The 25,851-nt window shown below is 35.4% G+C and overlaps 1 protein-coding gene across 1 annotated transcript in view; it reads right to left on the reverse strand.

Annotated features, from left to right (window-relative positions):
- Positions 1-25,851, reverse strand: part of BANK1 (B cell scaffold protein with ankyrin repeats 1) — a 310,669-nt gene that overhangs the window by 251,394 nt on the left and 33,424 nt on the right. The window contains exon 2 of the mRNA XM_042984124.1: positions 24,692-25,090. Coding sequence (XP_042840058.1) covers positions 24,692-25,090 — 399 coding nt within the window. The remainder of the gene's footprint in view (positions 1-24,691; positions 25,091-25,851) is intronic.

The following is a 25,851-nucleotide window of genomic DNA, read 5'->3' on the forward strand; positions in this document are numbered from 1 at the left end:
GTTTTTAAAGGTCACAGGTCACAGACCTGGGGTCAAAACTTTGACTCCAAACACTGCACTCTTGGCCACAGGGTTCTACTTTGCACTAAAGAGAAAACACTCTTTGCTGATTCACATACATCGTTCCCATCCCCAGCTTCACGCACAAGAAGTCCAGCAAGCGGGCCTCATCAGCTGACTTGATTCTGTTAAGAGCTAAGAAAAGCGTCACGACCCACTTTGTTTGCTCCATCTGTGACAATGCTCTCCTCCCTTGCAGCCATTTCAATCTTCTCCCCAGTTCCTGAATGTAACCATAATCTTTCGTTCTTGCAGGTATGCTCTTTCCTTTTTGCCTGTGGTACCTAGTCCTGTTTTTCCTCCTAATTAATTTTCAACTCTTTTATCAATGGTTACTCCCAGTGGAAGACTCTTCCCAACTTCCCCATAAGCATAGCTCTTGGGATGTACTGTATATCATGAGAAAGTGTCACATGGATCATATTATTTACATATTATTTATTTTCCTCTCTCTTTCATTAGATAGTGAGCTCTTGATAGTAGAAACTGATGATCTCTGTTCCTACCTCAACTTCAGGTGACTACCAAAGACTGGCCACATAGTAGAAACTCAATAAACATCAGTTGGCTAAAACCATCATTTAGTAGAAAATCAACCAAGCTAAAGGGGAAAACTTGTATTGAAGAAGAAGGATCCTTATAGCCAATACATATATTTCAAAGGAAAATCATGTAAAATTGAGGAATGAAGAAAAAGAAATAAGACAGGTGTCTCACAAATGATCATAGAAAGTGAGGACAGATATTAGACTTAGAAAATATGACTTTTCTGGGCTATGGAATAAGCATTCCTTATACCTAAATGACTTCAGAACTATGAAAAAATTCTTAATATCTAAATGTAACAATAAAGGAGAAAACGAATGCTTGATTCTAATGTTTCAATTAGCAATGTGGGAATACATTCTGAAAATCAAAAGGCTAATACAAAGAAATTGTCTAAGTGCATGATGATCAGAGAAATTTGGTATGATTAATATGCATATAAAGAAGGCATTATGTGTACCATTTTATGTTGCTGAATCTGTTAATATGAGAGAATATTTATCATAGAAAGTACAAAATAGGGAAGTAATAGTGATAAGGAAACATGAAAACAGCTCTTATTATAATAAAATGAGATCAATGAGGGAGGTACACATACTCAGAAGATGGTAGGTCAGAAAAAGTGAGTAATATTTTTTTTATCAGCGATTTTGAAACATGATACCTAACATGAAAAAGCATACATTTTGGATAAAAAAAGGAAATGTTTCGAATGGAAAATTCAGAAACTTATTTAATTTAAAAGTTTTAATTTTTAAAAGTATTGCTATACTGTTTCAGACAGGAAAATGTTCTCAAGCTCGCTTAGCGTGAGAAAGACAACTGGAATGGAGGAATTACGTAAATCGAGATGCAGGGCCTAAGACACAACTATGTCACATCCTAACACGCCTATTAAATTTAGAATTTGGAAGTGCTTTATGAAACTTTAGCCTCTCCCCACAAATGAAGATAGAGATGAGGGGGAAGGAGAAGATTCACCGCCTGTGACGGGATAGCCTCAGCAAAGCTCATTCTAGTTACTGCTTTTTACAATAGTTAGTAGTGTAGAGTTAATACAGTACTACTCTAGTTACAGAGTTTTCATCCCAAACTCTGAAATGTAAAGACCTAGACATTTTAAGAATATTCTGATTAGAGCCGAGTATGCACACATCTAAAAAGTTAAAAATGGTCTGACATTCCCAAAGTACCCTAAAAGTTATTTTTTCAAAATCAACCCAAATTTCTTCACTAGTGGAGATTTATTGGAAATGCGGGGGGGCTGGAAGTATCTGGCCCACCAGTTCTGTCATTTTCTTACCCTCCTGTTTGTATTTTTACCTGGAAATCAGAATGGTACAAGTGTCTGGACCTCACTGGTTTTGTGACAATGAAATATTTACATTGTTATCATAATAGAGCTTGACTCATAGAAATTCATCAGTGAACATCAGAAAATATTTTGCTGAAAATGTAAGGAATGATGGATCAATCGTGAACATAAAATGAAAGACAAGTAATAAGCTTTCTCATGCAAGCACTGGTGCCATTCGAGAATGGAATCTCAGAAGGAAGGAGCCAACGTTCTGACTCATCGTGGATTTTCCCAGATTCCTCCCCAGTGTGACAGCAGGGGACCAGCGCAGATAATGTAATGTCTTCAGGTCTAATTATATTATCTGTCAGTAACAATGTTGGAGAAGATATTACTTGAGGTGACTTTTAACTCTGAAACTTTTAACTTTTAACTTTATGATTTATAAAAAGTTTTTAAAAAATAATTCCTCATATGAAGTACTAGACAAATCTTCATTATAATTTTATAACGTCTTCCATTTTTCATAATAGTCCGTCCGTTTGTAGCTCATCTCTGAAACGCTTACTTTTGCTTCTCCCTACATCAATATTTTGCACAATTCTGTGTAATTATCGTTGCCATTTAAATCTATGTTTCCATAGATTAATATTTTGTTATATTATTTTGAACTATTTGTTCCAAACTGGAATCTTTCGCTAAAGTGCGTCATTGGTTTGGGGGGAGATTTTCATTTTCTCATGGAACAGTACTTAATATATCATTCCCAAGCCAAAGGCAAAATCTGACATCCTGGCCTATCATTGCAGATGTGCTCAAACTTAAAGAAAATTTTTATTCCCATATTAATTTAGCAATATAGTCCCATACTTACTATGTGTTGTCTTTTCTTTGAACATAAAATTATGATTCTGTGTTAAAATGATTCTATGTACATATTTGGCAAATACTCTCTCAACTTTTAACTTTCTTATATTCTACATATAAGAATTTATCTTTGAAATGAAAAATGCCAAAATGTTAACAGTGATTGCCTCTAGGTATTGTCATTCTGAGTGACATTTTTGTCTGTGTGTGCTTCTTTTATATTTTCTGTAGTATTCAGATTTTTTACAATAAGCATATATTATTTTTATAATTAGAATCAAACCTTTAATACTTTTTTAATTTAAATTTTTTACTTTAAAATTTAATATTTACCCATCATTCAAAGTCAATGTCATATATTTTTTGAGACAAAAAAACTATAAAATTAAATATTTGAAATTATATAGTATCCTTCTTAAGAAGGAAAGTAGAAAAAAACCAATTGTATAGTCCCTTTTTCTTAACTTCTAAACAGCTTTGAAAGATGAAGAAACAATTACAAATTAGACATAAACCTTACTTTCTCATATGTTTCAAGAACTTAAAGGAATTATAAAGAACTTGGTCAGTTGAATAACAAAATTATAGTGTATGGTTCTACTCTTGTGAATAATGGAACAATAATGAGGTACCTGAATAAAAGGAAATGTGGAATAAAAGCTAAGCTTCTTCATATGGGAAGCTATTAAAGAGACTGATGAGCATTACTTACATCCCTATAAATACACTTTATAGCATTATGATACTATTAACACTCAAAAAAAAAATACAGATACAGGATAAATTTAAGAGGAGGACTTGTGTTGATTTCCATCTGCCTAAACATTCCCATTACAATTCAAAAGGAAATCCTAATTGCCTAGTAAAGAGTACAACCATAAAAATTTAATAGATAAATATAGTTCCTGGGAAGACCCGTAATTCCAATTCTGCTATTATGCAACTGCAAATGGTGTTTAAAATGTTTTTGGTTCTCCCCATATACAGGAGTATTAACACACTAGTAAAAGTAATTTGAAATATCTCATGCAAACCTAAGGTGAAAAATATATATCCTTAATATATGAAGGTAAGTGAATTCCCATTTGGCGATATCATAAAATGTCTGACTTTTTAAATCCTTTTTTATTTCTCAACATAATTTAAAACTGCACGTTGTGTTTCCCAGTGAAGAATTAAGTGAAAATATAAGGACCTCTCATTTTATTCCATGTGTGAGATATAAAAATATGCTAAATCAGTGTTAGATACATCATTTTGTTTCAAGCTGTTAGTTAATTTGATATGATCTTATGTTTTATCTTTCAGCATAAACCTATGTGTGGATGGGAAAATGTTACTGTTGTTAAAAAAATAAAGTTTAAAGTGTCTGCCTAGGAAAATAATTACCAAGACTAGCAAGTGGTTAGTTACCAGCTGGAACAAGGCATATGTAAGTAAAATGCAGTTTATGTGTAAAATTTCCCTTCAAAGGCTCAATCTTCACTTAAGAGTGAAGTTCTGTGGACCTCAGATTCCATTTCTGTAGGCTTCAGGATACTGACTACATTGACATAGATTTCAAAGACAGATATTCTGCAATAAGAGATGGCAATATTTTGCATTCTTGTTCAATACATAGTTTATTTCCTTTAACACTAGAGTTAATGTTCAGAGAAACCTTTGATTGGCGCTGTTAATGCAGCAGAGGAGCATTTCCATGTGTAACTGAAACATGAAAAGGACTGTTTTCAGCAAAAAATGAAGACAGCAGGATTTTTGGAGTAGCAAGGAATGACATAAAATAGCTATTATGTAGTTAATGATTCTGAGTAATATGCAACACTATACCTTAGCTTTGGTTCAAAGAATGGAGTTGGTAGAAATCTGGAATAGAGGGCAATACACTTATAATATGAATATGGTGAAAAGCTACCTGGCATGGTGTCTAAAATGCCATTGCCAACGCAACTGAAAATATTCTGACCCAATGCCTTTATTTTATTTGCAATAAATAACTTGCAATTACACTCTGGTGTCCAGGACTAAAAAGCTTCTATTCACAATTCTGGTGTTTGAATTTCATTCTTCTGTATATAAAATAATGATGACCCAAAAAATGGCATTAGGACACAAAATAAAATAAAGAAAAACAGAATTCAAAAAAGATAAACTGATTAAACTCTAAGGAGATAAACTTTAAAGAGAGGTTGGATATGTATCATGAAGTGAGAACACCTTGAAACGTTAGTGTCTGCAGCCTCGGAAATAATTCGAGCTACTTTGTTAAATCATCTAAGCCAGAAAAGCTTACTGGGACAAACTAAAACCCTGTATAGAGCACCACATACCTGAACTCACATTTATAATTCAGACTTTTTGAGTAATATACTTTTCAAATAATCCATCATTTTAATTGGAATTCTGAAGTTATAATGAACTATTAGTTTCTTAGAGACAGAAAAAAAGCAGATACTCAATCCTTGAATCTAAAAGTTGGCAGCTAATAATTTCTCAAACCTTAATACATTCTAGAAGTACAAAAACAGTTCTACCAGCCTTTGTCCTAAATATACAAAGTGATCATTATGCATTTACTGTTAGAATTGATTAATTGTTGTCTAAATTAGTGAACAATCAATGTATGTGTTTTAAACCATACTGCAAATTTTAAAATATATTTTACATAATATTCGATGATGAGCAAGTTGCTGCTGCTCTAAGGCCCTTTGACTTTATTTTGCTGGTAATGTAGACCCCATAATCGAGTGTGAGTTTCAGAAAAAGACGAAAGAGGCCGCCAGCAGACGACTGTAAAAAGAAAGATGATGCTATAGGTCAATGGGGATGGAGAATGGGAAAGCAGAGACATTTAAGGCACAGAAATTAGTTGAATGTGGGAGAGGCGATTCTGGGATAGCACTGGGGTGATGAGGGAGTAGGAATGCCTTTAAAATATAGAATGCCTTTAAAATATGAATAGGGCTATTTTTTTTTATGAGGGGGCAGAAGAAATAATGATTTTAGCAAATCTGAATGTGGGACGCTGATAAACGACATGAAGACTAGGTGAAAAGTGCAGACCAGAACAGTGATTCAAGGAGTCCATGAGGTCAAAACAATTTTCATGATAATACTAAGATGCAATTTACCTACAATGGTGCAAAAGTAATGGACAGTAAAACTGTCACCTCGACAGTACTTTCTAGAAGTACTGTATAATCCAAGACATTAATAATAAGGGCAGTCGCACCAAATTGTGGTATTAACCGCTATGCACTTGTGGTTAAAATACATGTTGATTTTGTATAAAAAGAAAAACCAGTAAGATACAACTACACAACCATGAGCATGACTGAAATTGAAAAGACTGACCAAGAGTTGACAAGGGTGTTGAGCAACTGGAACTCTTACCATGCTGGTGAGAATGTAAAATGGTGCAACTACTTTGGAAAACAGTTTTATAGTTTGTGCTGCAATGACTAGTAACATTGAGCATCTTTCATTGAGCATGTGCTTTCTTGTAATCTGGGTATCTTTTTTTAAAGTACCCTTTGCCCGGATTTTTCACTGGATTTTTCTTCACCCGGATTTTTACTTTGTTATTATTGTGTTTTCAGGGTTCTCTACATATTCTAGATCCAAGCCCTTTAAGATTGAATTTTCTACTTATACTTAAAATTTTCCTGCTTCTCTGCATACTGGATAATTTTTGATCTGCTGGTGGGTATCATGAACTCTATCTGTTTGTGTGCTATATTCCTACAGATATTCCTGAGCTTTGCTCTGGGATGCAGTTATGTTACTGGAAACCAGTTTCAGATTTTTAAGGCTTGCTTTTACATTTGTTATGAGTGGCCAGAATAGCCTTTCATCTATGGCTAATTTTGCCTCCACTACCGAGGCAATACTTTTCTAAGTTATCCTCCTCAGTGTTTCTTGGATTATACGGCTTTTCCACTCTTGCTGGTGGCCACAAAACTATTTCCAGCTCTGAGTGAGCTCCTGAGATGTTCCTCTGTGCCCTCGGGATGTTTCTTCGGTAGGTCTTGAGTGGCTTCCTGGCAGGCATGTCCTGATGAGCATTCAGCTGAGGATTCAAGGCGAATTGTCTGCACCTCTCCAAAGTTTCCTCTCTGTGCAGCGTTCACTGCTCCAGAACTCCGCATGCTAACTTGAGATGCCCCAATCTCTCCCCCCTCCATCTCTGAACACTGGGATGCCACGACTCCACCTTGGTTACCCCTTCCTGTGTTTTGGCCTAGAATTTCTCTCCAGGTAGTAAGCAGGGGCAATTACAGGACTCACCTTACTGCTTCCTCGCTCTGAGATAATATCCCTGAACTGTCTGGTGGCCAATATCTGCAAACAGTTATTTCATATATGTCCTCCATTTTGTTTATCTGTATTGAATCCTAATTACTTTATTTGGAAATAAGGAACAGTCCAGTACATGTCTTTTTAATATTCCATGTGGCAAAATGTGTATTGCACTTCTGCTACGTATTAAAGTTCACTAGTTATTTAAAAAAAACAACAAAAAAAAACAGCACCTGTGCAATTCTTTCAGTTGATGCCTAAAAAAGTCATTAGGCTCCCCCTCACTTAATCCTGCCAACATGAAACAAATTTTGTACTAGAAAGAACAACTAATAGCCAAACAATGGCTATTCAAATTTGAATACCAGCAGACATCTTGAAATTTTCAAGGAAAATTGACAATATTTGCTGGCAATGGGAAAATTTATTCTTTAAGCAAAAAAACAGAACTTTGGGAATCTTATATGCATACCATAAGATTGACAACCCCGGTACTTAATACTTTTCTGATTAGAAATCAATGGTGATATTAACAAACCTGATTTTATAGTGATATTTATCAATACTTAAAATATTTGCATTTCATTAAGCCTATATTTTCCCCAATGCCCAGTAGGAGGTGATACAATTCATGTGTGGGTAAGGGTCATTTGAAGTGCAAGACAGGCCAAAGATCTGTAATTTAATGGAGTACAAAAAGTTCACGGATAGGATTTTTAGATTCCCACTGCAAGTAAGCTTTAAGAAGCTATCACTTACAAAGTTTGAGTGTAGTATTACAAAAGAATACTGCTCTCTTTTCTAACTACATATTAGGGTGAGGAAAGGGTTTATTTACATAAAACATGTTGCCAAAGCCAGTATGAGAATTTGACTTCTATTAAACCAGATATTAAAGAGTTTCACAGAAATGTAAAGCAATGCCAGTTTTCTCACTAATTGATTTTTGTTTTTGAAAAACAGCCCTTTTACATAGAAATATGTTATTTACGTTAACATGTATTGAGTTATTATTTTTAAATGAATTGATTTTTAAAGTTCTATATTTTATTTTCTGACATAATAAAAATCCATAGATTTAACTGACATAAAAAAGCTCGTTGAGGTTCTCAAAAATTTTTAAGAATATAAAGCTGTTTTGAGAACAAAAAGTTTAAGAATTGCTAGCCTAAGATTACAGATATGAAAACATTCAATTTAAAGAAAATCTTTTAAACCACATTTAGGAAGCACTACTTGGAATAAAAGGGCCAAGGACAGAAATCTGAGAGAGATATTCACCTTTTTACGGTCGATCAACCTCTATACATCTAATCTGTCCTTGGGACTTGTATATTTTATCCTAGAAACATCTTTCCAATTTGTTCTCTAGAATCCTGTTAATTCCTTAATTCAGGCTCTCAATCGTTTCTCTTCAGTATCACTGCAGTATCTTCCTTGTCCACTCATTATAGCCATTATCTGTCAGAGAAACCCTTCTCAAACTATTGTCTACTTATATTTTATCATTTAAGACAGGTCTGAAACTGGTGCCTTTAAGTTAAAATTCAAACTCCATAAAACTATGAAAAAAATCCCTTCAGATTGCATCTAGCTCAGGCTAGCTCTCCAGTCTCTTTATACAAGAACACCTAGGGGTGCCTGGGTGGCTCATTTGGTTAAGCGTCTGACTTCAGGTCATAAGCTCGCAGTTCCTGAGTTCAAGCCCTGCAACGGGCTCTATGCTGAGAGCTCAGAGCCTGAAGCCTGCTTCAGATTCTGTGTCTCCCTCTCCCGCTCACGCTCTGTCTCTGTTTCTCTCTCTCTCAAAAATAAACAAACATTAAAAAAAAACTTAAAAAAGAATGCCTACACATGAATTATTGTCATTTAAAGCTGCACAGTTTTCTCAGCGAAACAGATTTGCCTTAGCATCAGAGTATTTGTCCATGTTGTCACATAAACCCAGAATGAAAGAGTTTAAATAAATAAAAGCAAGTAATTAAGCCTTCCTTGAGTCATTTTTTATTACTTTGTATTTATGAGTAATAGATATTTCTATAAATAGGTGACCAGACAATTGTTTACCAGATTAGAAAGAAAACCACTGAGAATCACTGATACTCAGTGGTTATCAATTGATACTCAATGGTTTTCTTTCTAATCTGGTAAACAATTGTGCAAGAGCAGAACTGACCAGAAATAATCTGAATCGGATTTTTACATAGCTGAAAAATAATCACCCAAGTAATATTTACACTGTCTGATCATTGCAATTGACTGGAGATTTAAAGAAAGTTGTAATGGACTGAAGTAATGAGCTTCATTGTTACTATTCATGTAATCTAGTTACAGTCTAAGAGTTTATGAATTTATCTACAACATTCTTTTTTAACTATACTTTCCTTTCATCATACATCCTCTCATGCCCCAACCCCCTCATAACTCACTAAATTGGAGGAGAGTGCATTAGGACGAAGAACACTCAGGGCACCTAAGTGGCTCAGTCAGTTGAGCATCCGACTTTGGTTTAGGTCATAATCTCGCAGCTTGTGAGTCTGAGCCTCACATTGGGCTTGCTGCTGTCAGCCTATCATCGCAGAGCCCACTTCAGATCCTCTGTCCCCCTCTCTCTGTCCCTGCCCTGCTTGCACTCTCTCAAAAATAAATATTAAATAAATAAATTGGTAGAAAGAAAAACTCAATAAAGCCAAAGGTAGGTTTTATGCCACATTTCCCTAAACACATCTGACCAAAGGTCAGCACACAGAAAATGCATAGTTACTGGACATCTTTTCTACTATAAAACACCATGGTTTCTCACACAGTAAGGTCCCCCAAAGGTATCCCCAGGGTAGAAATTTGCAAAAGAACCATAATACAAATGTTTCCACTTAATTAATGTACCATACCACACTTCTTTCCAATTTGCTATTATTGTAAATCAGTAAGTTTTCTTCCACTCTAAAGTCCACTATGGAAAAACCAGTATCTTCTTTGATTTGAGTCTATATTCAACCTCCTATTGCAGTGTCATGAATGCCCACAAAACATGAAAATTAATTAAATCACATCTTTCCTACAATGAAATTATATCTTTTATGACTAACAGATGATGGGAAAAGCAGAAAATAGTCATTATTTATAAAATATTTTTCTCTCCAGTTAAAGAACCATAATTGGCTTATTTTGAAGTATTGATTAAATCTCAATTATTTCTAAGAAATCCCTTCCTTATATATGTTTAAGTATAACTTCCTATTTCATTGGAAGTTTTTAAAAGAATTTTTATTTCTGGCATTTTAGATTCCCTTAAAAACATTTTCCCTCTCAAACTGGAATGTGTACAAATTTTACGCCAACAATTTACTGAGGCTTTATGGATTTTTAATTTGTGAGTGGACTGTGACAATGAAAATAAAACATCTAGAGGTAAAACAGAGAAAAGGCCATTTTGGCTACTTGGTTCAAAGTCCCCTGGAGGCCACTTCTCAAGATGCATGTCAGAAATGTTATATTAGCTGAAATTTCTAATTGTTCACAGTCCTTGTCATACTCGTAAGTGATAACAATTCTTGTTTCAAAATATAATAAGTATTTCTAGTAAGCTGTTTACAGAAATGTAACAAACTAGAAATTCACAAGTACCCATCTCTATACATCAAACCTAAAATACCCCAAAATAATATTAATAACAACAATAATCTTTCATTCATGAATGACTGAAGGTAAAGTAAGAAAATATCCAGGGGCCAAATAGTAAAGAGATAAAAATTCATGGTGCTAAAGGAATACATTGGAACCCATATTTGCTCTGAGTTTTTCTGCTGATCCCTAGTACTGCTGGGTTTTAAGGAGCTCCATACTCACTGAAGGGGAGAAAAAGTCAGGGCATGAACAGAGTGAGAGATCAGACCAGAAATCTCTTTATAAACTGGGGCACGAAAACCTGCAAAAGGAAATTTTCTTTCTCAGCCTTGGCTCAGGGTGGAATTAAAATGCAGAAAGACTGCTTCTTAAGATTTCCCAAGCTATAAGCATTCACATAGGTTTAGGATCTGGATAGATTCTACCCAAAAAACTGCCAAAAAACCTGCAAGCCAAAAATTTGGTTTAAAGTGGTCCCAGGTGGAAATTCAAGTTCCTGGCAGAAAGAGACCTAAATCCTTTCTTTAGCAAAATACATTAAAATCAGGCCTCAAAGGATTTCCATAGATAAAGTTGCATGTTACATCAATTACAATGAAAAAAAAATTACTTAAATGGTATTAGAGAACCAGGCCAGCAATCCACATATTACTATTTCCAGGAAAAGAATATAAATAAGTGTTAATATAGTGGAAGAAATAAAAAAAGAAAATGAGGCTGTGGTGAAACCAAAGATTATTAGGATGGGCTAGGCTTTGATAAAACACCCAAATGGAACTCTTAGAGATAAAATATGTAATGGCATGTAATAACTGAATTTAGAAAATTATGAGAAATTTCAAAGGCAGATGAGAAATGGCTGAGATATCTGATATCCAAAAGACAAATCTGAAGAAACTAAGTAAAATGAAGCAAGATGGACAGAGGGAAGACAGATGTGGCTGGGTGATTAAGAGACACACAGCACAAGAAAGCTGCACATATGCTTCATTAGGGTCCCAGGAGACAATGAAAGAATGGAGACAGGAACGATCTTAAAAACTCTTAACGGCTGAACATTTTCCAGATTATGGAAAGACATGGAATTTCAGATCTAAGAAGCTCAATTACATACAGGATAAATACAATTATTAAATATCTAGGGCACATCATTATAAACTAAGAAACTCAGATACAATGAGAAGATATTAATAGTTGTTAATGAAAAAAAAATAGACTGCCTACAGAAGAATGAAGAATGGATATGATATAACTAACTTCTAAACAGCAACACGGATGTGAGAAGAGAAGAATGTTTTTAAGAACTGAGAAAAAACAACTCTTATATCCACTGAGGCTATCTCCAATTATGATGCAAATAATGATAGTTTGCACAAACTGAAATCGAGATTTAATTTATTTATTACCAAAAGAGCTCGCTAAAGAAAATCTTTAAAGATATACTTCCTGAGGGAAAAAAAATGATCCCAGGAAGAGAGTTTGAGATGCAAGAAACAACAGTATTCAAAGAGAACTGTAAATATGTGGCTTAAGTTAAACAAGCATTGATTCTATAAATATAAAATGTGGAAAAAGAATCATCATCCTGTAAAGGTGAAAAAGAGATGATTAAAGCATTACTAAAGGCCTTTTAATTTTTCAGTACGAAGGAAATATAACAATTAAAGATAATAGTTAATAATTACAGATAATTATTAATAATAATTTAAATCTAGTTTAAGTAAACATCTTAAAATTTCTAGGATATCACTGAAAGACTAAAGTAGCAAGCCAATGGAATGGGGAAGGACTCAAGCTAAAAGAAGGCAAAAAAAAGATTAAGGAAAAGAGAAACATTAAAAACTGGAACACATAAAAAACAATAAATGACAGAATTAAATTCACATACATCAGGTATCATAATATATATAAATTAAATTATACATTAAAAGATTAAGAAGCTAAGACTGAATTTAAAAAATCCAGCTATGTACTATTTATAAAATATACACCTAATCTATAAAGACAGAGCAAAGATATAAAGACAACTCAAAATAAAAGAATTTAAAAAGACATACTGTACAAATAACAAGCTTAATCCAATGGCCAGAAATTACCTTGCACACCAAATATAGAGATAAGTGTTCTTTTCAAGCACATGTGGCATATTTTAAAAATCAGTCAAAAAGTAGGCCATAAATAGACCTTAATAAATTTCAAACTACCTGACTAATATAGACTGCATTCTCTGACCATACAACAAAATTTAGAAATCAACACCAAAAAGATAAATTAAAGCCTATACTTCTGAAGAAGAAATCAAAATAGAATTAGAAAATAGGTAGAACTGAATAATATTGAAAAGAGTTGTAAGAACCTGTTGGAGAAATTATAGCCTGAAATGTTTATTGTAAAAAGGAAAAACAGAAAGGTTCCATGCCCATGAGCTAAGCATTTATAAAATTCAAAAAAAAGCAGAAGAAAATAAATATCAAATGGAATATGAAAATAACAAAAATAGAAAAATATACAATAGAAAAATAATTTAATGTAAAGGTTGTCTTTTGAAAGGACAAAAGACACTGAATAACTGATAAGCTCAATTGATATTTAAAAAATAAGACAAATGATCTTAAAAATTAAAAAAAAACATGCAATTTCATATAGAGTAGATATAAAAAATAAAGGAATGGTATAAGCAATTTTAAACAGAGAAATGTGAAAACAAATGAAATCAGCAAATTCCTAGAGAAATAAAACAACAAAAGTGACTCAAATAGAAAACCTGAGTGGATCCAAAACTCTTAAATATATTCAGCTGAAACATTCAAAGAACAGGTAATTCACAATGGAAAACATAATTTGGAGGCCAGCCTTATACTACATACAGAATTAATTCCAGATGGATGTTAGACTTTAACGAGAAAGTCAAAAGGTTCAAATTTTTAGAAGATATTTCTATGACCTAAGAGAAGCAAAGATTTCTTAGACAGGATATAATAAATAGTAAGCTAAAAAAATATTTACACACTTAACTATATTAAGAGCATGTTTATCACAACTGTTAAAAACTAAGTTAAAAATTGAAGCCCCGAACTCAAACTTTGAGAAGATATATGTAAAATATATAACAAATATGTCTTAAAGTATCATATAAAGCATTTTTACAAAGAAAAAAAAAGGTGGGTAAAAAGACACAAGGAAGCACCTCCTAAAACAAAATTGGACACTGATTATATGAAAAACATAAATATGTAAATATAAGAAAAATGCCCATTAATAATCAAGAAAGTATAAATTAAATATATAATAAAATATACTTTCACACTCACTATATTGCAAAAATAAAAATTCAGGAAGTACCAAGTATTGGAAAGAATGGAAGCACTGGGAGCTCTTATATTTCTATCAAGTAAACTGGTACAATAGTCCTGGAAAGACAATTTACATTAACTATTATATGCACAGATCCTGTGACCCAGCAATGCTCTTCCCAGACAGATGTCCCCAAACTAACACAGTGCACCAGGATTACAACTGCATCAATTAAAGACAAAACCAAAAAGCTCTGTAAATAGTTACAATTTTTTTTTTAAGTTTATTTATTTTGAGAGACAGAGCGTGCACACAGGGACAGAGAGAAAGAGAATCCCAAGCAGGCTCTGAATTGTCAGCACAGAGCCTGATGAGGGGCTTGATCTCACAGACCTGTGAAACCACGACCTGAACCGAAATCAAGAGTTGGATGCTTAACCGACTAAAGCACTCAGGTGCCCCAACTAGTTACCATTTACATGAATAGTAAGGCTGATAGATAAAATGGGGTGCATTCTAATTATGGGGCAATGGAAATAACTGAACTATATATACATCAACATGGATAGGTCTCAAAAAACATAATACTGAGTCAGAAAAGAGTTAATATAATATGTTTTCATTAGTATAAAGTAAAAACCCAAAATATATACAGATAATATACTTCACAGATAAATACATATGCGGTAAAATTATAAACTAACCAAAACAAAAACTATAAAAGGAAAGTACAGAATGGTGGTTATCTAAGAAAATGGGGAAAGAGAAAAGATGATAGGGGAGGGGTCTCCAGAGAGTTCAAGGGAGTTGGTAACATTCTATATCTTCAGATGAAGGTGAGCCTGCAGGTGTGTGATTTTTAAATTTCTCTATAAAATGCTTATACATACATACTATGCTATGTATGCACCTTAGGGTACAAGAAAAGAATTTCAAAAATAATTTTTTCATACTAGTAAAAATGATCCGCAGTCGTGATTCAAAGCAAACATTACTTTCTAGAGTAATGAGGTAAATCATAATTGTGTACACATTTATAAAATCAACATAAATGAGTTCCTTTTCTAAAAGAAAATTTGGAAACTTTCAAACAACAAAGGAGAGATACTGATTTAAAACACATAATGCCACTATTTCTAACTCTTTAAGCAGTGCCTTGTTATCCATCTACCGAGATTATATTCATGAGAAAATTGGTCCAGATCAGTGGTTCTTAAAGTTCAGGGTACACCAGCCACAGAAGAACTCATTTGATATTTATTCCCAAAACCTCTGCTCTCTGTTTTCACAACACACTCCCAGAGCTGTAATTCATTCAGTAGGACTAGCATTGTGCCAGGTATTAGAAATTCTGGCAAGCCCCCTTCCCACTCCTTGAATAGTCTGATTGAGATGGACAGAGACTCACATAGGGAATAATGATTTGTGTTCATTCTTCTTGCTATTATATAAAGTTGGAACAGTGTAGGAAGGCTTCCTATACTTACTTCGTGTAACAATACAGGAAGACTTCCATTACTTCATAAAACTAGCAAATTTAATTTACCATTCGTGAGTCCCCTTTACTCTTAAAAAATATTTCAACTTTGAAAATTACAAACATTTAATAAACTAAGAGTAGGGGCACCTGGGTGGCTCAGTTGGTTAAGCGACCGACTTCGGCTCAGGTCATGATCTCGCAGTCCGTGAGTTCAAGCCCCGGGTCAGGCTCTGTGCTGACAGCTCAGAGCCTGGAGCCTGCTTCAGTTTCTGTGTGTCCCTCTCTCTCTGACCCTCCCCCATTCATGCTCTGTCTCTCTCTGTCTCAAAAATAAATAAAACATTAAAAAAAAAATAAAAAAAAAACTAAGAGTAGTTTTATTTCATTCAATTATTAGAGAAAGCCCAAACCCATCAAATTATAAAAACGAACAACTAGAACCACCAGAAAACGGGATTTCTATTTGTTTTTAACATGTATATACTTTCCTTCATATTTACCACATCTAGCTAGTGAGAAAAACAAACCCAATTATCTAAATGGAAGTTACCAGAAAGAGAAATGTCACATCTCTCCGGACTTCTCCTTCCCACTCCATGCTGGTGTTTTTTTTCTGAGCTTGGTCTCAGGCTTCACCTGCTGATCAACCTGGGCCCTCTAAAGGAGTAGGTGCAAATCCTGAGGTACATGAAGCTGTTCTTTGTTATTAGCCTTGGTGACTTAAATCAATGCTCCTCTTCCTAGTTCAACCTACTTCCTCAATTTCCACTTGTTTTCTGTTTCCTGAACTTTAACCCCTCCTAGATTGTTTACTGTTTACCTGGTATCTGACCCACTTCTTTCCTTGCCATTCTTTTTAACCTTGGGTTTTCCATTCACTACTCTGATCTCTGCTTCTTGCCCAATCATGAACACCTTGCCCTTTATGTATCATCCTAGAGCACTCCTGTCTGTCCCAACCTCCTTCTCTCCCCCACTCGCAGCCTCCCTTCCCTCTCCTCCTTCTCCCACATTTCACCTCTACCCTTCCTCCCACCTTTCCTCCCTCCCTCTCATTTTATATATAGAAAAAAAAGTAATAAAATCAGCTTCCATTTATTGAGCACTGATTCTTTGGCAGAGACTCTTTAAAGCTCTTTTTGTGTATTAAATAATTTAATCCACATAATAATATCAGATGAAAGTATTATTACTTAAGTCAGCTCTCTGCTACACCTATTATTCTGGGCTCAGAGGCAGGGAGTAGGATTTCTGTGTGAAATATATCTATTTAAAATTTGTTTAACAGAAAAAAAATAAATTTCTCTTTTGAACATTAGCTTATACAGGACATTTTGGGGAGAAACTCATTGTAAGTTAATGATTCCTAGTCATCACCTAATGTTTTTGAACCACGCAATTTTTACAACAAACCAGAGTATAAGACACAAGGCATGGTACTTGACATAAGGGATAAAGTAGAGGGAAAAATAAGACTAATAAACAATACAGAGTGAACATGACTTCTCATGCCTCATGCCAGATGATTCTTCCTTTCCCACAGTTAAGAATGGCAGGAGAATGCTGTATCATTACATATGACATAGACATTTAGAGTCTCCGTGGATGCCAACCACAGGATAATTAGGTCTAAATTCACAGTCCATGCACTGAACTATGTCTTCCAAAAAGCATCACTTCTCAAAGCTGCACAAGTGTCCGCACATAGAACAAGAATGTGCTTACTCCGCTTTTTGTTCATTTCTTAGAATTATAGATATGCATAGTAAATAACTCAGGGTAATTAACCAATGATCATACACACATACACATACACAGATACATGTCTGTGTAAACAGACGCATACGCCTATACGTGTGTGTGTATTTCTGTACGTATATGTACGTATATATCTGTGTGTGTATATATGCCGATTGACATCCTGCCATATTACCCCTACTTCAATGTGTTCTTCCTTAAAAAGGAGATATTCTTTTATGTAACCACAACATAATTTCAACATCTGAGAAGTGAACATCCTACAACACTACTAATACACAGTCGATAATCACATTTCATCAATTGTCCCAGTAATTTCCTAGTCTAGCATCCAATTCAAAATTATTCATTGTGTGTAGTTTTCATATAACTTTAGATTCCTTTAATTTGGAGCAATAATTCATCTTCTCTATTAATTTCTTAACCTTAGCATTTTTGAAGAGTACAAAAAAATTATTCTGTGGAATCTTTTAGTTTGAGTTTGTCTGACATTTTCGTCATGATTAGATTCAGGTTATGTATTCTTGGCAAGAATACTGCAGTAAACCTTTTCATAATTATCAAAGAGAAAAGCCCAACTGTACCAATAAACAGTTATAAACCTGCACTTAAAAAGCGAAATTTGTACTCTTCTGTTGTTGTTGTTGTTGTTGTTGCTGTTTAGAAAGCTGAAATGTTTTAAAAACAAAGTTACCAGCATTACATTTTTAAACTTGAAGGAGACGAAAAGGAATTGTCAAAAATAATTACGAAGAATTGAGAGTCATAAGTAAACGATAAATTTTTAATAGAATTAGAGATGAGGAAAATATTTTTCAAGCAGAAGGGATCTGAGATGAATTCACTGATAAAGCAGCTTTTCAGTTGACCTTGAAGAACCGCTGGGATTTCAACTGAAAATACGGGGGTGGGGAGGTGAGCCAGATAAAGAAGGCAGCATAAGAACAATGGGAGGGAGGTGGGACTAGGAGGTGATGCATCAACAGGAGGTGATGCAATTACCCTAGTGTACAGCATGTGTCTACACCAACAGTAAGGGCAGAAGTGGTCTGGATGTCTATGCTGGAGCCATGCCCTCAGAGAGCTGAAAGATCAGCAAAAAAGGATGGACTTCGTTTGAAGGGCCGTGAGACCTCACTGACCAGAGAACCAGAGCTCTTACAGCAGGACATGGCTCAAACGGGGGGAAAGAAAAACAAATGCTTCTGCATAGTTTGTTTCTAGTGGGTTGCCCTTGTTCTTATTTTGTTTTTCCAGTAACTCCACTGTTAACATTGCTATTCTTAATTTTAGGCTTCTTCTTTAGGTTTAATGAAGCCAGACATCAGATCCTTGGTTTGGGAATATGATAACAAAATTAAAATGTGAAGGTTCGTCATGAAAGAATTAGCAGGTTTCCCACTGCTATTACATCTACCATTTGACAATGAAGAAAGTGAGATAAACATGAAATATTGAAATAGGAAATGTTAGGCAGGAAGCTAGGCCTGAGCGACCTAAGGTGGATGGACCTTAGATGTCCCCAACCGAGGACTGCCCAGGGAACACCCCACTGCACCCATCTAGCAGTCCCTTTGCAGTTACAGCATCCCAGCAGAAGAGTTAAGTTCCTTGTGCTTGTTGCACTTGTGCACAAAGCAGCCCCTGGTCCTTACTCGACCGGGGTCTCTAGAATAAAAATAATGTTGCCGTTGCCTATCCTGTGCAGGCATTTTGAATACATCTTGCAAAAAAGACATGCTTAGTTGGCTAATTATATAATCCAGGCCTGTCACTCCAGTGTTATGACCCTAGGACCCACCCCAAAGAAAAAGTTAGTATAAGCCCATACCCCAGAGTTTCCAGGGTCTTTGTCTCTCTTGATTGGCCTTCTCCCTTAGAATATACTTTAATAAAACTTTGCTTTACTTTCGTTTCACTGTTCTGTAATTCTTTACCATGGCAGCAAAAAGAACAGAGGCTTCTTTCCTTTTCCATCTCACTCTCAGTAACAAAACAAGTAGGAAACATACATTTTCATATGTATATGAAAATATGATAAAAATAAAGCTTGGAGAACACTGACTCAACTATCAGAACAAACTGCAGGGCATGGAAGAGTCCAAAGGCAAAAGATGTCACGATAATAAACAAAGAGCAAGGGAGGAAAGAGACCCAATAAATGTGCCATGGTCACAGAAATTACTAATGATTTTTTAAGAGGAAGATCTATAAATAATAAAGTACATGATGGTACACCAAAACACTTTCTTTTTTAAGAGAGAGAGAGAGAGTCGGGAAGAAGCAGAGAGAGACAGAGACAGAGAGAGAGAGTATCCCAAGCAGGCTCTGTGCTGTCAGCACATAGCCCAATGCAGGGCTCAATCTCATGAACCCTGAGATCATGACCTGAGCTAAAATCAAGAGTCGGAATCTTGACTGTCTGAGCCACCCAGGCGACCCTCAAAAATGTTAGTTTTTCTTATGTAAATTTGAGATTACATAATTTATATTCTATATAAACAATGCTATATGAAACCTATATATGTAGAAAGACTAGATGGAGGAAATGAGGCAAAGATCAAAAAATTAAAAAAGAAATAGAAGACCTATAAAGGAAGAAATATGGTCAAAGTGGTTGTATCACACACAAAAATGTAGAAAACACATACTGGTTTGTATTACTTGCAATCTGGGAATTAAGAAGACAGGAAATTTAACTTTCTTAATTCCTAAAAGGAAATAAAATACTCAGATTAACCATAAATTACTATATCTTTTTTTCGTCTTTTTTAATATTAAAAACTTTTCTCTGGAGCCCTGATTAATTATAAAATATCTTTCTTTTTCAATAAGTTTTATAAAATCTCCTCTGGTTTTTCCTTATGTGAATATATTAGAACATTTAATTATTTCCACAACTTTCTGGCTTTTTTATTATTCTCTTTATCATGTCTCTGAATAGTAAATTTCCTTTTGTCTTTGTATTATTTCTCTACGGGACAGAGAGTTGTAGGAAAAGGACAATGAAAATTGAAATCCACACCTTTATCTTATTTCACCTATTTTTTGAAACTAGACTATATGAAAATATGATAAAATAAATCTTTGAGAGCACGGGCTCAACTATTGGAACAAACCGCAGGGCCTGAAAGAGTCTAAAGGCAAAAGGTAATCACAACAAAGAACAAAGAGCAACACTCAACACCAACAGCAATATGGAACAAAATAGTTTAGCAGTTAAACTGTGTATGAAAACAAATTTATTACTGCCTAAACCGTAGCATTTATCACCAGTTTTGTCAAAGGACACAACCTACACATAAAAGTTCTTTTATGCATGGTTTGCAATTGTTTATGGATCTACATTCTGGTTGCATGCTTGTAGTTCAGACAAATTTATCATCTTGGAATGTATTTTCCCACACAACTTTTTGTGTTTTCCATTTGGTAGGTGCATCTAAGTTACTTTAAGAAATCAGAGTCTAAAACTTGAATATGGGGAAACGAGAGCTTCAAAATGAGTGTCTTCAAAACAGTCCTGCATTGTCCATAAAGTGTAAGCTTTTCCCCTATCAGATATCAATAGAAATGTAATTTGAAGATAGAGCAGAACGCCATTGACATAGCCACCCAAAGGTACTCACCATAAAATAAAATAAGTAAAACGGCAAAAAGATACTCTTCAATATTTTTACCTACCAGTAACATCGTAATTTAAGTGGTCAAAACAACCTGAATTCTTCCAGGAAATGGAAACGATGGCTGTGCAGAACCACACAAAATTTTTGCCACCAATTTTTAGTGCTCCTCTGTCTCAGGGCATAAAATCACTTGCACTTTATGTGCATCATTGTCATTGTTTCCATAATTTCCAACTGTAACATTTTCCCTTTACAACCAAAAAAAAAAAACCCCACCACAATGTACCTGGGGAGTACTAAAAAAAGAAGAAAAAAAAAAAAAAACAGAGATCATAAGAGAGTTGAGGACTGCCAATTTGAAAATTGTCGTGCCGAGTCAACATTTCCCCCTTTTTAGTCCTGGAAATCATTCCAAAACATAGAGAATGAAAAACAATTATGCAAATACCCTATTTATTAAAAATGGGGAAACAGTGAAATCCTAGACCTCCAGATTAATGCGATGGTTCCCAAATCAGTGGTGACTGAGCGAAAGGGTGTGCAGGAGGAAATAAGGAAAAGAAACCTTGAAGAAATAATCCAGAAGCTGCAGGTTTCAAAAAGAGCTAACGAACACAACCTTCCTTAAGGCCACAGGAGCCATGCCTCTTTATATTGTGGCCATCATGCAGCAGTGTCAGGTAGAAGCATCTGTGGAAGCAGTACGATGCCGAAAAAGCAGAGAAAGTAAGGCTAAGTGAGGAATTGTACAGAAAAGACAGATTCATAAAAGCAGTCTGTGTCTGTGGAAACAGAGAAGTGAAGTCTTTCATCGTATGTGGGAGAAACAGAACAAAACAAACAACAAGACCACACTGCCTGTCTCCTTTGGCTACACCAAGTAAAACTCACTCAGTTCAGTGATGCAGAAGTGAAAGTGGACCCCGCTGGATCTATATAAAGATACCACAAGAACAAGAGAGAGGGGTGGGGAGTGGGGGAGTGCGGGTGGGTGGGGCAGAAAACCAGTGGCATACAGGGAAGCACACACTAAAAATATGTCACCATAAAAGAAGCTAAAAATTGTGGCCAAATACCTCGCCATGGATTTTTTTTAAATGCACAGCAATGCATAGTAATGCATAGCAAGCACCTTTTTCAAGCAATTATATCAGGCAAAAATGCAAGGTGGCAAGGTGAGGTTGGCAGTACAAGAACAAGGGATGAATTATAAGCCTCCAGTCCTCAACCAAATGGCATAATGGAAACAAGTAAAAGCACCATAAAAATGAAGGAGAAATTGGAGGAATACAGGGGAAGAGAGAGTCCTGAAAGCATAAGAAGGTAGCAAAGACTGAAGTGGGAGACACAAACTAAGTAAATATATATTAATAATAAATGAAAAAGAATTAGAGAAAAATTGTAGAGTGCAACACAGATAACGTAAACCCAACATACATATAAAAGGAATCCCCAAAAAAGAAAATAATAATAAAATAGTGCAAATAATATCATAATAGTGCAAAGATTTAAAGATGTAAGTCAAGAGGGGTGCCTGGATGGCTCAGTCGGTTGGGTGTCTGACTTCAGCTCAGGTCATGACCTCATGGTTCGTGGGTTTGAACCCTGCATCTGGCTCTGTGCTGACAGCTCAGAGCCTGCAGCCTGCTTCAGATTCTGTCTCCGGCACTCTTTGCCCCTCTCCCACTTGGGCTCTGTCTCTCTGTCTCTAAAATGAATAAACATTAAAAAAAATTTTTTAAAAAGGCATAAGTCAAGACCACTTGAATCTCCATCTTGGGTGAAAGACCAAAACAAAACAAAACAAAAAAAAAAACAAAACAAAACAAAACAAAAATAACCATGTCCCTGGGTAAAATAGTTCTGAACAGTCAGCACTAGGATAAAATTCTAGTGAAAATCTCTAGGCTTCAGATATAAATTAATAATTACTTATTTAGTCAGGTAAATAAGAATTCTCTAAACTCTGCAATGCTAAAAAAAAAAAAAAGATGAGCGACATGGTCCTCAGCCAAACAACACTCCAAGAAACAAACATGCAAGAATTCTGAACATGCAAGATTGCAGAAACGTTGCTCCAAGGGCCCTTCCTCAGGAATCTCTGAGGGGTGACTTTCATACAACAAGATGATTTAAAAAATAATAACAAACGAGCCAGCAATGTAAGCTTCTGTTGAAAACAAATCTTCCCCCAGTGGACAGTGGAACCATCAGATGACTGTAGCTCCGGGCGGCTGGACTGCAACCTTACAGGATACCCCGATCCACAACCTCCCCGCTAAGCAGCATCTAGATTCCTTAACTGTAGAAACTGTGACACAATCATCATTTGCTGTTTTAGGTTGCTGAATCTTAGGGTAATTTATTATGCAACAATAGCTAACTATAAAACAAGGCTTAGAAACTACTGGTTTGAAGAGGATGGAATGTAGAAAATAGGAAGAGGATTTTGTTTTCCTTAAATTAATGTTTATTTTGAGAGAGAGAGAGAGAGAGAGAGAGAGAGAGAGACAGCACAAGCAGGGGAGGGGCAGAGAGAGCGGGAGAGGTAGAAAAGGGCAGCGAGGGGACATCAGTGATTTCATCAAAAGTGACAATGAGGGAGCCATAGATATCACAGCAAGAAACCACAGCGGGTGGACCACCACAAGTAGGAGCTTGAAGAGAGGACACATTGGTCTCAGTAAGGAGCAGCAGGTGACACGTCCCAGTGAATGAGGGGAACTCCAAACAACCCGGAAATGTGCCCCAAGAAGAAGAGGCAACACTTAATATTTGATATGATCAATAGAAAATAAGAACCCCACCTCTTCCCTGTGCAAGAGGGAACCAGTGCTACAACACTGGGGACAAAAGGCAAAACACACCTTGAGAAAACCAGGAATGCAGCTGACCCAGCACCGCGTCCAGCTCTCACCCAGGCTGGGACAGAAGAGACAGGGGGGAGGGACAAACTTTAACATTAGACAGCTTCACAGTTTTGACTATTACATGGAATAGTAATTAATTATGTAATTAATGTAATTAATTAATGGAGGGGAACCTTGTGTTCTGCTTTTTAACATGTGGCTATGTGATGAAAACTAAATTTTTAATTTAAAACTAATAAAAGAAATAGTATTTCATACCATAGTAATAGATATCATACAGTTATCAGCACAACAGGAGATCTGTAATTCTAAAGCAGACCTTCAAGGCCTGGACGGCTACTTACTGGTAACAGTACTAGGGTAGATATTAACTCAAGCGTCAGCAGTTAAATAAGAAACCAGCTTCTAGAACCAAACTGACATATAGTATAGCATACCATATTTATTCTACCAAGTATGATCGCATACAGGTTACCCTAAGGAATATATTTATAAACCATTTTAGAACAACTGATAAGACTTGATTGGGATATAGCTAAAAAAAAAAAAAAAAAAAAAAAAGGTGGGAAGAGACACCTGGGTGGCTCAGTTGGTGAAGCGTCCAACTTCAGATCAGGTCATGATCTTCCAGTTCATGGGTTCGAGCCCTGCATCAGGTTCGGTGCTGACAGCTCAGAGCCTGGAGCCTGCTTTGGATTCTGTGTCTCCCTCTCTCTCTCTGCCCCTCTCCACTCACACTCTGTCTCTCTCTGTCTCTCAAAAAATAAAATGTGAAAAAAATATGGAATGTCGCTAAAAATTAAGAACCTTCAGGCATTTGAGGAAAGTGTAACAGACATACAACATAAATAAAGTTAACTTTCATTTTTCTTTTTCTTTTGTATCCTAATATCGGATTTCCATTGGTTCAAAAAAAACCCTTTAAATTTCTTAATTATAAAAAAATATAAAGGAGATTTGGCGACACTACCTCTGAATATGATACTCTCGATTACAGCGATGTAATCTTCGGGCTCCTGCTCGGTAGACATCTCCCATCTGCCTCTGACGATATTTAATAATTTGTAGAGCTGATCTGAACTCTTCACCCCACACAGCAGAGTAACCACACTTTCTGGTGAATGAAGTATCTTTTCGAGAAACTGACATTTCTTTGGAGTTAGGTCTTTAAGGAGGCTATTTGATAAGATCAAAAGTTTACATTTGTAAGAGTTTAAACTCAGCAATTCCAAATCCCAAAAAGAGTAATTCTCCAAGCGATATAACAGGACCGCTTCCCTTTTCACAACATGTAAAAAAACTTCCCTCAAGTACAGAGCCCATTCCTCAGCATCTTCTCCATGTATCAGTAGGATGTCTTTTGTATTTTCTGGAAAAAGAGAAAATAATGTATTAATTTTCTTATGTTTGAAATGCTAACAGCAGATTATATTATTAACCTCAAGTTTTTGGTACGTGCTCTTTAGGGAACATATTAGAGGACCAATAATATAATTCCTGTTATCCCCATCATAATCACACAGGATTAAATTAATCCTTTATGTAAACACAGTTCATGCTTTGTGCAAGTCTTCGCTGTACTCATTGTCCCAAAGTGAACCAGGATGCTCAACTGAAATAAAAGAGAAATCTCATGGAGGGATGAAAATAATGTTCTGTAGGATTACAGGGAGCTGGGCTACGAGACACGGCTGTGCCAGTAACCACAAAATTTACCTAGATCACAGTATTTAACTCCTTTGAACTACTGTTTCTTCACCTCCTAAATGAAGGCAAAAAATAAATAAGCCCTGCCTAAGGAATCAGATTGTTCTGTGAAGATATGAGGGAATTTACACTCAGTGTTTAAATCTTTTTTTCAGGCAGAGATGAGTGCATAAAGATAGGTGACAGAATTTCCATGCCCAGAATACCAACAAAATAAAAATTTTAAAAAAGAAATAAATTCAATAGCAGAAACCAAATAAGAGGGTACTGTATCACGTGTCATAAGTTAAATTTCATGCTGGTGAAATAATTAGAAGGTTCTGATGGGACAGCAGTAATCCTAAACCTCTCCCTGATCCTATAATCAATACTGATAAAGAAACTTGAGTCATCACCAAAACCAGCAGGGTGCTTATGAATCTC

This window comes from Panthera tigris, chromosome B1 (assembly GCF_018350195.1).
Source record: "Panthera tigris isolate Pti1 chromosome B1, P.tigris_Pti1_mat1.1, whole genome shotgun sequence".
In the NCBI taxonomy this organism is placed as follows: domain Eukaryota; kingdom Metazoa; phylum Chordata; class Mammalia; order Carnivora; family Felidae; genus Panthera; species Panthera tigris.